The following is a 13,072-nucleotide window of genomic DNA, read 5'->3' on the forward strand; positions in this document are numbered from 1 at the left end:
AAGTTAACCAACGGCTTGGGCTTAGGTGGGATGCAGGTGCGGCTCTGGCATTAATCACATGCACGCACCAATCTCAACCAACGATACCCGACCAGGGAGTCTATGGGCAATTGACAAGGGATTGGACCATCTTTTTTTTTTTTTTTTTTTTTGGCTCATTTGCTGCAAGCTGTTTTGCAGCCTCAGGGCAATTTTTGGAACACCTGCAGATGGCTGCTTTCCGCCCATAATAACATCAAAGCCACAACTTGTCATATTCAAAAAAGCTTAGTTCGAATTGACCTTGCGGCTGACTGTACACATATACATTACCAGCATGCCCGCTAGAGAACATCTTCAGCCCTAGATGCTTCAATCGCCTCGCCGTAAACTTTAGTCAATTCGTAGGGTAAACTTTCATGATGGATCGGAACACCATGTCCATTCAATGGTGAAACGTCGAAACTCTACGGTACAGTAGGTACAAATGAAAAAGCAGATGGCATTACTTGGTATGTAGCGTCATAATTACCCAAGAGGCGTAATATAGAGGACGCCGTCTTTCTGTCTAGAGCCAATGCGAACGAAGCTGGATTTGTTACGGAGTAGTTGGATACGGAGTACCTAGTGGCGTACAGTACATACCTATCTATTCATACTTCGAGGCTGCGTTAAATGAATCCAACCCGCCCAGATGCAAATTACTGATCCCTAACATTATTTACTTGTTTCCATCCCCGTCAGCCAACCTATTTACCGACCTGCCTACTGACTTGCTTAGCCCGGCTATTCCACAACATCCTGCTTAATTTAAAGATAAGCTGCAGGCATATCAGGTGAGCCACTGTATGGTTCTTCTATAGAACTTGTACTTCGTACACATGAGAACAAGGAAAGCTTTGTGGAGCCGTATAACTCTGGTCTTAGCACTAGGTGGGTCCAATCCGCGGGAGAAATAATGTTGGTTCTTGTAAAAGCGTCTGAACTCTGAGAATAGAGAAATAAAACGTATAATTTAGAGTTAATTATGCCGCGAAATAGAGAAATCCTCGTCTTCTCCCAGGACTATTTTGCATATTTGTGGCCGTAGCTACTGTCTGTAGGTACTCGCGGCAACCATATTCACTAACTGCCGTGCGGAGTTAACCAGAGCTCAATGCCAGGTGGAGCATCCCATCCAACTCCATCCAGTATGGGGTGAGGTGTGAGCCCCACCAGCTGATTGGTGATGTCGTCACCTTCTTCGAGAAAAGGCTGATCCTTGTGACAAGCAGCGCAGCGTCTTACTTCCTATGTCAGATAAAAAAAAAACTTGAATAATACCAAGGTAAACTGCCACGGACCATATATGGTCTGTTGTACTGTATAGTGCCCCCCCTCGAGACACCTACCTAGCTTCCTCCACTCGCCTGCTTCAACAACAAAACACCTCTCAACCCGTCACTAAATCCCGACGCAACCATGAAAGCCATCATCGCCGTGCCGGCCACGCTGGCTTTGATATACCGGGCACATTCCCACAACAGCCTGACCCCGGCAGGGCTAGCCGCCGCCGCGGCTTCCGCCATCGCCCACGCCGTGCACCCATGGAACCTCCCGTTTGCGCTGCTCGTCGTCTTCTTCCTGGCCGGCACGCGCGTCACCAAGATCAAGAAGGATATCAAGGCCAACATGACGGTGAGCTCGCAGGGCACATCGGGTGGGGAAGGGCCCAGGACGCACATACAAGGTTTGCCAAACCCGCATTTTGCCATGCAGCTCTGCATGGATTGGACACCTTCCTGACGAAAACGCCTGTGCTCAAAAAAACACACATTCGTTACACAGTTCTCGCCAACTCCCTGGTCGCCTCAGTCCTCTCCCTGCTCCACGCCTACCAGCTCCACCAACGCAAGCAGCTCCTCCTAAGCGGCTCGACCCCGCTCCCCCAGGGAGCCCTGTGCCTCGCCTGGGCCGGCGACCTGCTCCCGATCGGCATCATTGCCAACTACGCCGCCATGGCAGCCGACACCTTCTCCTCGGAGCTCGGCATTCTCTCATCAGCGACCCCTCGCCTCATCACCTCCCCGACCCTCCGCAAGGTACCGCGCGGCACCAACGGCGGCGTGACCGCCCTGGGCCTGGGCGCCGGGCTGCTCGGCAGCATGGTGGTGGTGGTGGCCTCTATCCTCTTCACGCCGCTGTGCGAGACCTCGGGCGCCGGCGTCGGAGCCGGCTGGACCTCTTCGCAGCGGGCGACGGCCATGATCGCGCTGGCGCTCTGGGGCGCCCTGGGCAGCGTCTACGACTCGGTGCTGGGTGCGCTGTTCCAGCGCTCGGTGCGGGACACGCGCACGGGCAAGATCGTCGAGGGCGAGGGCGGCGTGCGGGTGCTGGTGTCGGGCCCGGGCATCCAGGGCGGCGTGACGCCGTCGCAGTCGCACCTCAAGGCCCGCGCCGGCGTCAAGGCTGCTCTGCTGCACGGCGAGGCCGCCGACGCGGTCGAGGTTACGGCTCCCCCGGGAGAGGTCAAGACGCAGCGCAAGGGCAGCTTTGGCGACGGCAGGCCCGGCCGCGTGGCCGAGAACGGCTGGGACCTGCTGGACAACAACGAGGTCAACTTCCTGACTGCTCTGACCATGAGCCTGGGCGCCATGGGCATTGCTGGCTGGTACTGGGGAGTGCGGTTCGAGGATATCCTGAAGCCATGAGATACGAGAATCCGTGACTACGAACGTTGAAAAAAATCATAATAGCAAATTTGTAACAGCCAATCAACTCTTCATGACCTAACCTAATACAAGGCACGAGGTGGATGCCCATATTGCTGCTTGCATCTTTACAGCAAGCATTCAGCTCAAAAAAAAAAATAAAAAAATAAAAAAAAATAAAAAAAAGCTTCTAGCATTCTTCTAACCTGTTTTTTTCTTTTCCGCGGACCATACAATCCCTAATAATAAACGAAAACGAAGATTGAAATGACGTCGCAAATCCACAGATATGCGATAGGTATAAATACGCCTTGAAAGACAGATTTTCGCGGAAAAGATAAAAGCGAAAGCAAAAAAACGAATAAAAAAAAACAAAGACTAAACAGAAAACATATTTATCCCGGCACATCCGAGTTATCTCCTCTTTAATGCTTGAATATATCCTCAACTCCAGTCCATGTCCCCTTAGCTCTCTCCTCCCAGTAGCCATCCTTGCCGCCCTTGAGCCGCCAGACCTCGTCCCCATCGGGTCCCTCGGCGACTTTGACGAACCATCTTGGGCGATGCTGCTCCCCACGCTCCTCGAGCGCCCTCCTACGCGCCCTCTGCGCCTCTTCAAGCTGGACCTTGAAGTTCTCCGCGTCGTCCAGCTTGCCCTGTTCGGCCAGGCGCTGGTCGGGCCGCAGGCGTGAGTCCGTCGGTGGCAGCTTGTCTTTCTCGAGTTCCGTAATCTCATTCATTGAAGCCACAAACGTCGTCATGCCGTAGACCTGGCTAGCGTTTTCCACTAGACTGCCGACCTTCCACACCTCGGCTCCGGCCGACTTGCCCGCCTCGACCTTGCGTAGGCTCTGAGTCCAGGTGCCCGCCAGCGAAGTGCCTGTGTGCACGCCATCCGGCCCCCAGGTCTCAACCTGCACGTCCTCGCCCCGGCCGCCAAACATGCCCTTGGTTCGGAACTCAACGGCGGCCCGCGAGCCCGTTGACTCGTTGTTGACCGCCATACTACCCACAGGCTCGACGTACTTCTCACCCATGACCACGTTGCGGAGGAATACAGTGGCCACCCCCCAGCTGTAGTGCTCCTCCCCACCGTCGGGCAGTCTCAAGACCACGCGGGCCTTGCCCTCCGTCGTCAGCTCCATGCTCTTGCCCCAGAACTTTTGAGTGGGCGCAGGCGCCTGCGCGAAGCTCCAGGAGGCACCGTCGGCGTGCATCGCCAGCCGTACGGGGCGGTGCGAGACCTTCTCAACAAGTAGCCGCACCCCACCGGGGCATTCTGACTCCGTCCTGAGCATCTCGAAAGTCTCACCGAGGAGAGGGTTGAACGGTTTGCGGATAGCACGCTCCTTTGCCCGGGTGCTGCTGAATTGGGACACTGCAAAAGCGGTCACATACAGAAGCCTGTCCGTTTCCAGCTTCTGCTTGGCCGCCGTGTCAAGCAGATTTGCATATTCGAGCTGCTCAGCCATGCGCTGGAGGAGTGATATGGGCTCGTTGGACGAAACAGGCATGCTTATGGTACTCAGATCCTTGCCGACGTTCTTCCTAACGAACGCGATGAGACTGGGAGGCATTGTGGTCGCAGGTGGGATGGTACGCCTGCGTTGTATTGTGGTGGTTATAGGGAGCGGATCAAGAGATTTGGGTTTGGCTGGGTAATAAAGGTTGCTGTTGTCGACTGTACCAGTGCGAGTGAGATCGTCCCCATCCCCAACTGAAGACACAGAAGATCGGTCGGAAGCATCCTGAGCAGAGCCGAATTCGTCCTCTGCTTCTGAATTCGGTGACTCCTCGCTCTGGTTATCTATCATGAGCAGCTCCGAACGGCCCTCGGTGCCCTCAGCGGCATCGAAGAACTCCTCTGTCGAGGTGGACTCAATACTGTTCCGAGATGCCGCCGATTGGGGCACCGGCATTCGTCTCCGCTTGCTTGTGGCCAGTAGCTGGGAAAACTCTGAGACTACCGAGTCCAGATCGCCAAGCAGGGCCTTGCAGTTTTCTTGCACGCCATACATGCTCTGCTCATGTAGGCTGTACGTCTTGGACTTGCGCTTATCGCCAGAACCGCCATTTGCGGTAACAGTCGTAGTATTCGGGCTGGGGACTGCTAAAGCAGTCGAGGCAGAGTGGAAGGATTGTGGAGTAGTCACGACTGCACTGGACTTGCGCTTCCAGAACGGCCTCTTCTCAACCCCCTGGAAATACCCGTCGCCCTCTTCTGCGACAGGCGTGGCAGAAGACACGGATCTGTGTCCAGTAGTAGGCCGTGGGGATGTCACGGCGTGGTTCTGCACCGACATATCCTTAACAAGCCTCCTGAGCGCATCGCGAGTTCCCACAACACGGCTAACAAGCGCCTCGACTTGCTGCCACTCCCGGTCCTCCTCCTGTGGGTTGTTGGGCGGCGCGACAGAGCCACCTGGCCCGCCAAAAGCCCGCTGCGTAGAACTACCGCCTGCTGCCCCTCCGGCGGTTGGGGGCTCTGCACCTCTGGCGATCCGAGAGGCCCTTGTCAAGGCGCTCGCCCACTCGGCAAACTCCTTATCATTTGGGGCCTTGAGGTGCCAAATCTCGGCGCCTGAGTCGATGCTGATCTCCCTCCTGCGCTCATCGGCAGCAATGGCAGCCAGGCTGAGAGGAATGGCACCCCGCAGGGCGGACGAGTTCCGGTTGTGATAGTAAGACAAGGTACAAGTGGCATAGTCGAGTGAAAAGAAGCGCTTCGCGTAGCCCTGACCCTTCTTGCGCCTGCGCTTCATGAGGATCCCCGTATGGGCATTCGAAGGTCCGCCTCCTCCCTGCGAAGCCAAAGAACGCGAGCGGCCGGGAAGCTGCTGTTGGCTGTGCAGACTATCGAGACTCTCGTTGGTTGCACCGATCATGGGGCTTGTGTGTGACTGGCGGCCAAGGCTCGTTCGGCTCGCGCTGGCAGTGGAGCCGGCCTTGAGGTTCGAGAGGGTGTGGCCGGGCTGCGGGGCGGAGCCGGTAGGGTATGTGAGGAGCACAATGGTGGCGTTTTTTGACGTTTGTTTTGAGAAGGTGTTGTCGAATACCATTCCATACATTCCGCTATGCCCTGGTGCGACGTCGTAGGTGCCCGTCGTGACCTTATCCGCTGGACATTTGCCGTGCCACTTGATCATCTTGAAGCCCTTTTTCGACAGCTGTTCTTCAGCGGTGCTCGCGTCCCGCTTGAAGAGGCCGCCAGATCCGCTGGCGCCGCCCTTGGGGTCGTTGGAGCCATCGTTGACAGAGTTGTCGATCGTCAATGAAGAGTCGTCAGTTTGGCCTGCGGTGGTGGCTAGGTTCGTGCCGGCGCTGCCGGGATGCTTAACGATGCCGAAATTTCTGCCTTGTCGTTAGTAGACGGCCAGTGAGCCCCCGCGTGGGGAACAATAAGCTTTGCTGGGTTTGGTCTAAGACATGCGTCCTTGCAGACGAAGGACAGATAAGGAGCGAGAAACTGACATTGACTTCTTGTGCGGTTGCACGCTCCACGAGACGGTGTAGCCATCCTCGACTTTGACCCAACGGACGATGTACGACTGTCACGAGCAAGCAAGCGCCAGGATGGAGCATATGTTAGCTAGCCAGCTTCTTCATTCAGCGCGCGCGCGCGCGCGTGCAGTCTGTCCTCTTCCGAATTTTCTTCCAACCGAGGGAAGCAACCCAATGCTGTATACCCCTCCATAACTAGGTTGGGAAGAACAAAAAGGAGCTCCCTTGTTAGGTTGCACCTACCTTGCTGTGTATTTCAAGCTGCTCGATGCCTGCCATCTTGTGAGCCACCTGATTGGAGAGTTATGGCGGCAGTGTACTCTCTGGGTTGAAATGGAAAGCTGCCCTGATGGGCAGACGTATCGTACAGATTTGTCGATGAGATGGGTTTAACCGTCGAGACTGTAAGGGGCCTGGGCTTTCAGGAAAAGGCAAGTATGACGTGGTGCTTCGCAAATGGGGGATTCGAAGCTCGTTCAGGACTGTTTTCGGCTCGTTTAAACGCGCACGGCCACAGCTCAGGTGGAGAGGTGGATTGCTTGGCTTGCTTCAGTGACAAACGTAATCCTTGCAATAGGTAGGTACGTAACGTCCGACGCAAGCAACAGATAGCAAAATGAACTTGTTGCCCACCCCAAAAGGGTGACTTTGGCAATTGAGGTTGAGAAGAAACACCAAGCGAAAAATGAGCCAACAAAATTTGAATATCTAGGTACCTAACCAAGGTAAGTAGGTAGTGTCTCTGATCGCAAGTCCGGCTGGGATTGCAGTCTCTTTTCCAAGAGGTTGAAAGGCCGTAAGCACGACGGAGAGTTGGACCACGTTTCAATACCAGCAAACCCCTCCCACGTACCCGTCCCTGTTGGAATGGAACACGACTGGTGCTAAATATAAAAATCCGTCCTATCCATCCGGTCAAGCCGCCCGCCGTCCTCCCGGGCAGCCAAACATTGGACCTTGATTGACGTAGTGGCCACAAGGTAAAATAAAGATTTTGCTCAGCTACAGTACCTTGCCTTTCCTACCTAGGCAAGGTCTAGATCGGAACCTACGGCCATGCGCCAGAGGAATACGAATTTACCTCGGGCTGAAGAGACCGCCAAGCGCACATGATCTCAATTCCCATATTGAAAATTGTTTGTGTCGGTCCATTTGATCCCGGACGGTCCGTCGGAAAATCTAGAGAATTAAAAACATGTTGTTATTTGTTTTTCTCTACTTTTGCATATTGTTTTCAACATTGAGAAGCTTGCCAAGGTGCACAGCCCTATGGCCCTAAGGCAAGTAAGATGATCCACTAAGCAGCTGATCACCCTTACACTGTAACCCAACTTCAGCCTATTGGGTTACAGTGATTATTAGGCAGCGAATTAGCTTAGGTTCGCTAATGGAAACAGTCCTCTTTAACCAAAAGAAGAAACCCGATTGTCATCTATCTACCTCCCACCCCTGTGATGCCCTCCCGACTGCATCTTCAAAATCTCACTCTGGAACCGCAGTTTGAATCCGTTGCAAAGCGCCCTCACGTCGGGATATTGGCTACCCATCATCTCGTAAGCTCCAGGGATTACACGCACGCTCCAGGCGCCAATCTTTGATGACCGGCTTGCCTTGAAGCAAAGCACGAAATACCCGGGGTGTTTTGTGTCCAGGCAGAACGCATAAGTTGACCGGGTCGGGTTAGCATCCATGTATGTCGTGAGCCATCGTTCTATTTTTTTTGTGCAGATGAGAAGTTAGTAAACCCAATTTCCACAGTGAGCATTTGCCGAGATTGTTCGAAAAAGATGCCATGTGCTTACCAAGATCACTCCTTGAGCCTTTCTGAAATTTGTCGCTCTGCATCAGCTCGTCTACCTTCCTGGCCATTGCCTTTACGTGCTCAACGATCAACTCGTCCAGATCGGAGTAGGTATACTTGTTGGCCACCTTGAGCGTGCGCCCCAAGGCAAATTCGTTTTCCTTGTCGAGCTCCAAAACATCAATGTGCTGAATCACACCGTCTGCCACCTTCCAAGTAATGGCAAGGTGATCACTGCCTTTAGACGATGACCTGATAACCAGTTCGCCCGGCGGCTGTGACCCAAGATATTGCTCCGCCTCTGTTGAGTTGAAGGACTTGAACATCGGGTGCTTGATGACACGCTGCGCCCGACCCGTCACTACATCCTTCTCCGTCAGGTCTGCTGCATCCTTCTCCTCCTGGCGGAAATCCCAGTTGTCACGGTCGTGATCATGCATCTTCCGGTAAGGATACCTCAGTGCATCCTCCCTTACGGACATCTTGCACATAAAGTCTTTCCTGTTCAGCTCCAAAATCTTGGCACGCGTTGTCTGCCCTGTTTGGAGCACCTCTCGCGGTGTGTGCCTGGAGGAAACCTCGTGTGACTCGATGCGGCCCTCAATTCCGCAGTCAAGCTTCACAATGGCAAAGTCCTCCTTGACCACCCGGACGTTGACTGGCACGATCATCTGTTCACACAGCGACTCTTTGGTCTCTCCGGTAAACATAGTGAAGATCTGGTCCGCCGTCAGCTGGACGAAGCTGTGCCGTAGCTCTTCGTAGGGTGACTGGAATTCGCCCCTGATAGCATATAAGGTTGCCTTTTTGAGTAATCCCTGCCTCTCAAGCTGTTCGGCGTAGTCCTCCATGCTCAAGTCATACAATGTCTCTTGACGATTCTCCTTAAAGAGCCTGCGAACAACTGCTGGTGGGCCACCTTCATCGACTTCGGCCTTAATATCCTCCTCGTCCATGTCAAGAGCATCGGCCGCCATTTTCCTCGCCAGTTCGTAATCCATTGGGTGGATGCGAGTCGCGTCGAGCGGATCAGCCTCGGGTGTAGCATGCTCATAAGATATGATGAAGAAAGAAGCGCAGTTGTTCCACACACGAGGACCGACGACTTGGAGTTTCCCACTGTCGGGGTCACCGACAAGTTCATCACGAGTGTTGACGACTCCACCGTTCGCATTGATGGCTTTAAGAACTGCTGTGGCCTTTCGGGGTCCAAGGCCAGCAACGTAGGGCAACAGGGCGGCTTCTCTGGGGTCGCTGATTGCGTCATTGATGTCAACGCCGCACAGGTTTACAATGTCAACCAGAACCGTTTCCATTGTTCTCAATAGCTTGGCCGGCGGAAGGAGGTTTTGACAAGGGTGGATGGCCAAAGAAGTGTTGTCTTTACCGAGCAAGCAGTACTCTTTGAGGGGGTTCTGCATATACCGGGCCAAACCAACACAGTAGCGAGTCACCGGGTTTAGGTTCGGGTAGTCAGATACGCCGCGGGCGCTGTCCTTGTAGAGTCTTGCAGTCTCATCGTTGACGACGACAACCTCTAGCAATTCGGTGCGGACTTCATCTGTGTCGGGGTCGTCGAATTCGTTACCCATCAGACCCTTCTCGTTGATGAGAGTCTCGAGGTCTTTCACGAGGCGTTGTGTGTCCGCGGACCACCCACTGACACCCACGACGTCAGGCCGGGTTCGCTCGACCACATCCTCAAAGGCAGTGCGAGCAGCCTCGTCTCGTCCAAGACTTCCAAATTTGCCTTGCTCGACGAGCTTTCCATCATCAACCAAAGCCCAGCAAAGCAAATCCCGGTTTGGATCAGCCATCCCGTTTGAGATGACCAAGCAACGAGGCGTCATCCCCAGCATAAACCCCTTGGGCCTAAAAGGCGCCTGGTCTACACGCTTCGAGAACTCTTCGCGGCAGATCTTGAGAAGTTCGTCTTGGCATGCTGTGCGAAGCGACTCCTTCACTCCCTTGGTGATGATCTTCTCGAGCTTCGGGAATGCCAGGTCAAGTGCCTTCCTTCTTTCTTCGTTCCATGCATCTGCCCTCTCGCTGAAATTTTCGGATTGAAATTCGCTCAGAAGGTTCTTCCGGAATTCCTTTTCATTCTGCAGGCACAGCTTGACTTCAACGAGTCCCTCCTCCTCAGCTTTCATCATCTTGAGGAATACTTCGGGCCGTCTCGCCAAATCACCAATGGTTTGGTTGATGAGGTATTTGATCTCGTAAAATGGGTGAGACTCGTCAATTTTGCGCAGACCCTTCTCCGTTCGCTTACAGTCAACAATTCCCATATTGTAATAGGCGACCTTGAAGTGACGACGCATCCGGGGATTCAAGAACAACTCCTCGGCAAACATGGATCGCGCTGCCTTGATGACATGATCGGCCGTGTCAAAGTAAGAGTCTGTAAGACTGTCGGCCAGATCAAGTGGCATTTTGCTGTCATCTTCTGCCGACGTCTTTTTGCCTTCTCTGAGAGCGTTTTGGGCGAGTTTGTCGGGGGTGATGCCGTATGCCTTGACGAAGTTGTATACGGTACTGTTCCGGACGCGCTCGAACACACCGGTTGACTTGGCAACCCTCTTGACTCCCTTAATGGTCCCGGCAGCAGCAAGATCCTTCATCTGGCTGGAATAATGGAAGTGCATGTAGTCTTGAACATCCTGCAGTTCCTCAATCGTCTCTGCTCGGTAGACCATCTCGTCGAAGACGTCATCCTGTATGCCAGCAGCCTTGAGGTTCTGGTAAGACTTGTCAAGGATGTTGCGCTTTTCCACGAATGACCGGAACTTGAGGTCCAGATCTACAATGCGCCAGAGATCCTCTAGCAGAAGCAGTTGAGCAGGCGGGCCGTCGTCGTCGCCAGGGTGATCGCCATCTTCGGGTCGTTTGTAGTGAAGCAGGTTGTCCTTGTAGTGGTGGAGAACGCAAGGAACTTCCAGACCGTCGGAAACGAAGAACTCGAGGGTTTTCTGGACAGCTCGCCTGAACGGATTCCTCAGCTCGGGAGCAAGGTTCTTTTGCGGAAGCATTAACTTGCTGATCCATCGGCCTTCCTCCTTGAACTGCTCTGGTGTAAGCTGAAGGTCCTTGAACGGTTTCCTATCGATTTGGAAGCGCTCGGGCTCGTCGGTGAATCGGATCTCGTTATCTTCATCCGTCAACAACTTCTCTTTCAACTGTGATGGCTCGAAGACATCCTTGAGCTCGAGGGTCCGCTCTTCCTGCTTGCGGTCCTCTTCCTCCTCTTCTAGCTGCAAGGCCCAGTCGTAATCTTCGCCGTGGCCAAAGATGGCTTCAAAGTCCTCCAAAGCATCTTTGTCCAAGCCACTAGTATCGACAACGACGCCACGGTCACGAGGACGAGCAACTTCCATGTCCTCAAGACGCTGGTTACGCTCCTCCTCGTCTTCCGGGAAATCCTCCTCGATGAAGTCATCGAACTCGTCTGCCGGCCCACGGTGGCTGGGGCGACTGCCATAGTTCCTCTCTTCCGCGTCTTCATCATCGGAAAATATCTGTGTAAGGTCTCGGCTTCGATTGTTTCGGTCGTCATCGTCTCTATGACCGCGCTTGAGTCGTTTGAATTTTTGCTATTACGGGCATCTGTCAGTAGTCGTTGCAACACGAGTGGATGTTGCTGATGCTCAACTATACTCACTTGGGATTCAGTCTTGCGCTCCCAGTCAGGGCGAGCTTCTCCAATCAGATCTAAATCTTCTTCGTCGAGCTGAGCTTCTTCTTCACGCTCGGCACGTCGGCGCTTCCGTCGGCGCTTGCGCGCAACTTCGTCATCCTCATCCTCCTCATCCTCATCTTCGTCGACAATGAAGTTCTCGCGAATCTAATTGTGTAAACAAGATCAGTCAGTATCGATAGGGTCTCTTAGGTTCATGGCAAGTTAAGAAGGAAGTCTACAGACCCTTCGAGCCTCTTCCTCGTCATCATCGTCTTCCTCCTCGCTGGAATCGTCGACCGGCACGGGTTTGTCACGTCGTTTGGAGCCACCACCTCCGTCCGAAGCAAAAGACTCGTCATCTTCCTCGTCGTCAAGTTCTGCTTCGCCATCAATCAGGTTGCGCAGGTCATTGCTCATCGTGGCGATTTTCGCGTGCGGCGCGTCGCCTTAAAATACCTGACGTAGGCTGTAAAGAGCTTGATGAGAACAAAAGAAAATCACAAAAGGTCGAGAGGAATTGCAATGCCGAAGCACCCAAGACCTTTGCTGGTCGAAGTGAGCTCAGAGGTACGGATTTGAACCTGTTTTGGCAAACCGGCTGCGGCAGATAACACGATGGGGATAAAGGTGAAGTTGGCGTAGATAAAGGTTTGGATGGAATTTTTGTATTTTTTGTTGCGACGCAACTCCAACACGCTACATCTACCCGGCACGGCGAGTTAAAGCATCTGCAGCCTCGTGTCTTGGGCCAATCAGAATCTATATATGCCGCATAGTGGGTCGGATGGGTCCGGTCTGTGTGGGCCTCTACCTACTAAGAAGCCTTCAGCGCATTAACTTTGCATGTCACCTAGGTAAGGGAGGTAGGTCGACGTTGGCAACTTTGAGCTGTTTGACCCTGTGCGGCGGGTGTTAACATGCTTGGTATGTTAAGAAATTCTCGATGCAATTGAGCAGTTTCTGATTAAACATAAGTGAGCGTTTGTGTGCATTTCAATTAAAAAAACACAAGAAAGCAAGTGAACAGATATAAACATGCTCCGACAGTGATAAGACGAAGACATGCAGCGTGAGAATTTCTACCATATTTTTCATCGTGAATCTTTTTTTTTTGTGTTTATCTGATTGTTTTTTAGAGCCACGAAATGTCGTTAAAAGCAAAGAAGCTCAGTCAAATGTGACCAGAACCCCCTCATTCATGCTATCCAGATAAATTTTACCCCAAGTAGCATGCACAGGTAGGCACCCTACCGGTAGATCCCGTACCATATTAGTCTTTTTGAGACCAGGTTGTGGCTGCTGCTGTGGCGTAACTTGTTTTTGGCACTGGAGCTGGTATCCTCAGATCTCTTAGAGACAAGCTGGCCCTACAAGTTGGCCGGGAAAGCCTTGAATAGATATGGATCCTATGTTCAGAACTTT

The 13,072-nt window shown here is 53.2% G+C and overlaps 3 protein-coding genes across 3 annotated transcripts; 1 reads left to right on the top strand and 2 right to left on the bottom strand.

The window, feature by feature from the left end:
* The first annotated feature begins 1,306 nt into the window (after positions 1-1,306).
* On the top strand, positions 1,307-2,905 carry PgNI_08489 (uncharacterized protein). Its single transcript, XM_031128486.1, has 2 exons — positions 1,307-1,708; positions 1,807-2,905. Exons 1-2 carry the CDS (start codon positions 1,441-1,443, stop codon positions 2,667-2,669), a joined length of 1,131 nt encoding a protein of 376 aa, XP_030978425.1. The 5' UTR covers positions 1,307-1,440; the 3' UTR covers positions 2,670-2,905.
* On the bottom strand, positions 2,803-6,823 carry PgNI_08490 (uncharacterized protein). The gene is made up of 3 exons (XM_031128487.1): positions 6,414-6,823; positions 6,141-6,217; positions 2,803-6,020 (listed from the first exon to the last, which is right to left on the bottom strand). Exons 1-3 carry the CDS (start codon positions 6,447-6,449, stop codon positions 3,095-3,097), a joined length of 3,039 nt encoding a protein of 1,012 aa, XP_030978947.1. The 5' UTR covers positions 6,450-6,823; the 3' UTR covers positions 2,803-3,094.
* A 486-nt stretch (positions 6,824-7,309) lies between these two features.
* PgNI_08491 (uncharacterized protein) lies at positions 7,310-12,288 on the bottom strand. Its single transcript, XM_031128488.1, has 4 exons — positions 11,894-12,288; positions 11,633-11,815; positions 7,973-11,564; positions 7,310-7,881 (listed from the first exon to the last, which is right to left on the bottom strand). Exons 1-4 carry the CDS (start codon positions 12,065-12,067, stop codon positions 7,607-7,609), a joined length of 4,224 nt encoding a protein of 1,407 aa, XP_030978537.1. The 5' UTR covers positions 12,068-12,288; the 3' UTR covers positions 7,310-7,606.
* Between the last annotated feature and the right edge of the window lie 784 nt (positions 12,289-13,072).

Source organism: Pyricularia grisea, assembly GCF_004355905.1.
Source record: "Pyricularia grisea strain NI907 chromosome V map unlocalized Pyricularia_grisea_NI907_Scaffold_6, whole genome shotgun sequence".
Classification (NCBI taxonomy): Eukaryota; Fungi; Ascomycota; class Sordariomycetes; order Magnaporthales; family Pyriculariaceae; genus Pyricularia; species Pyricularia grisea.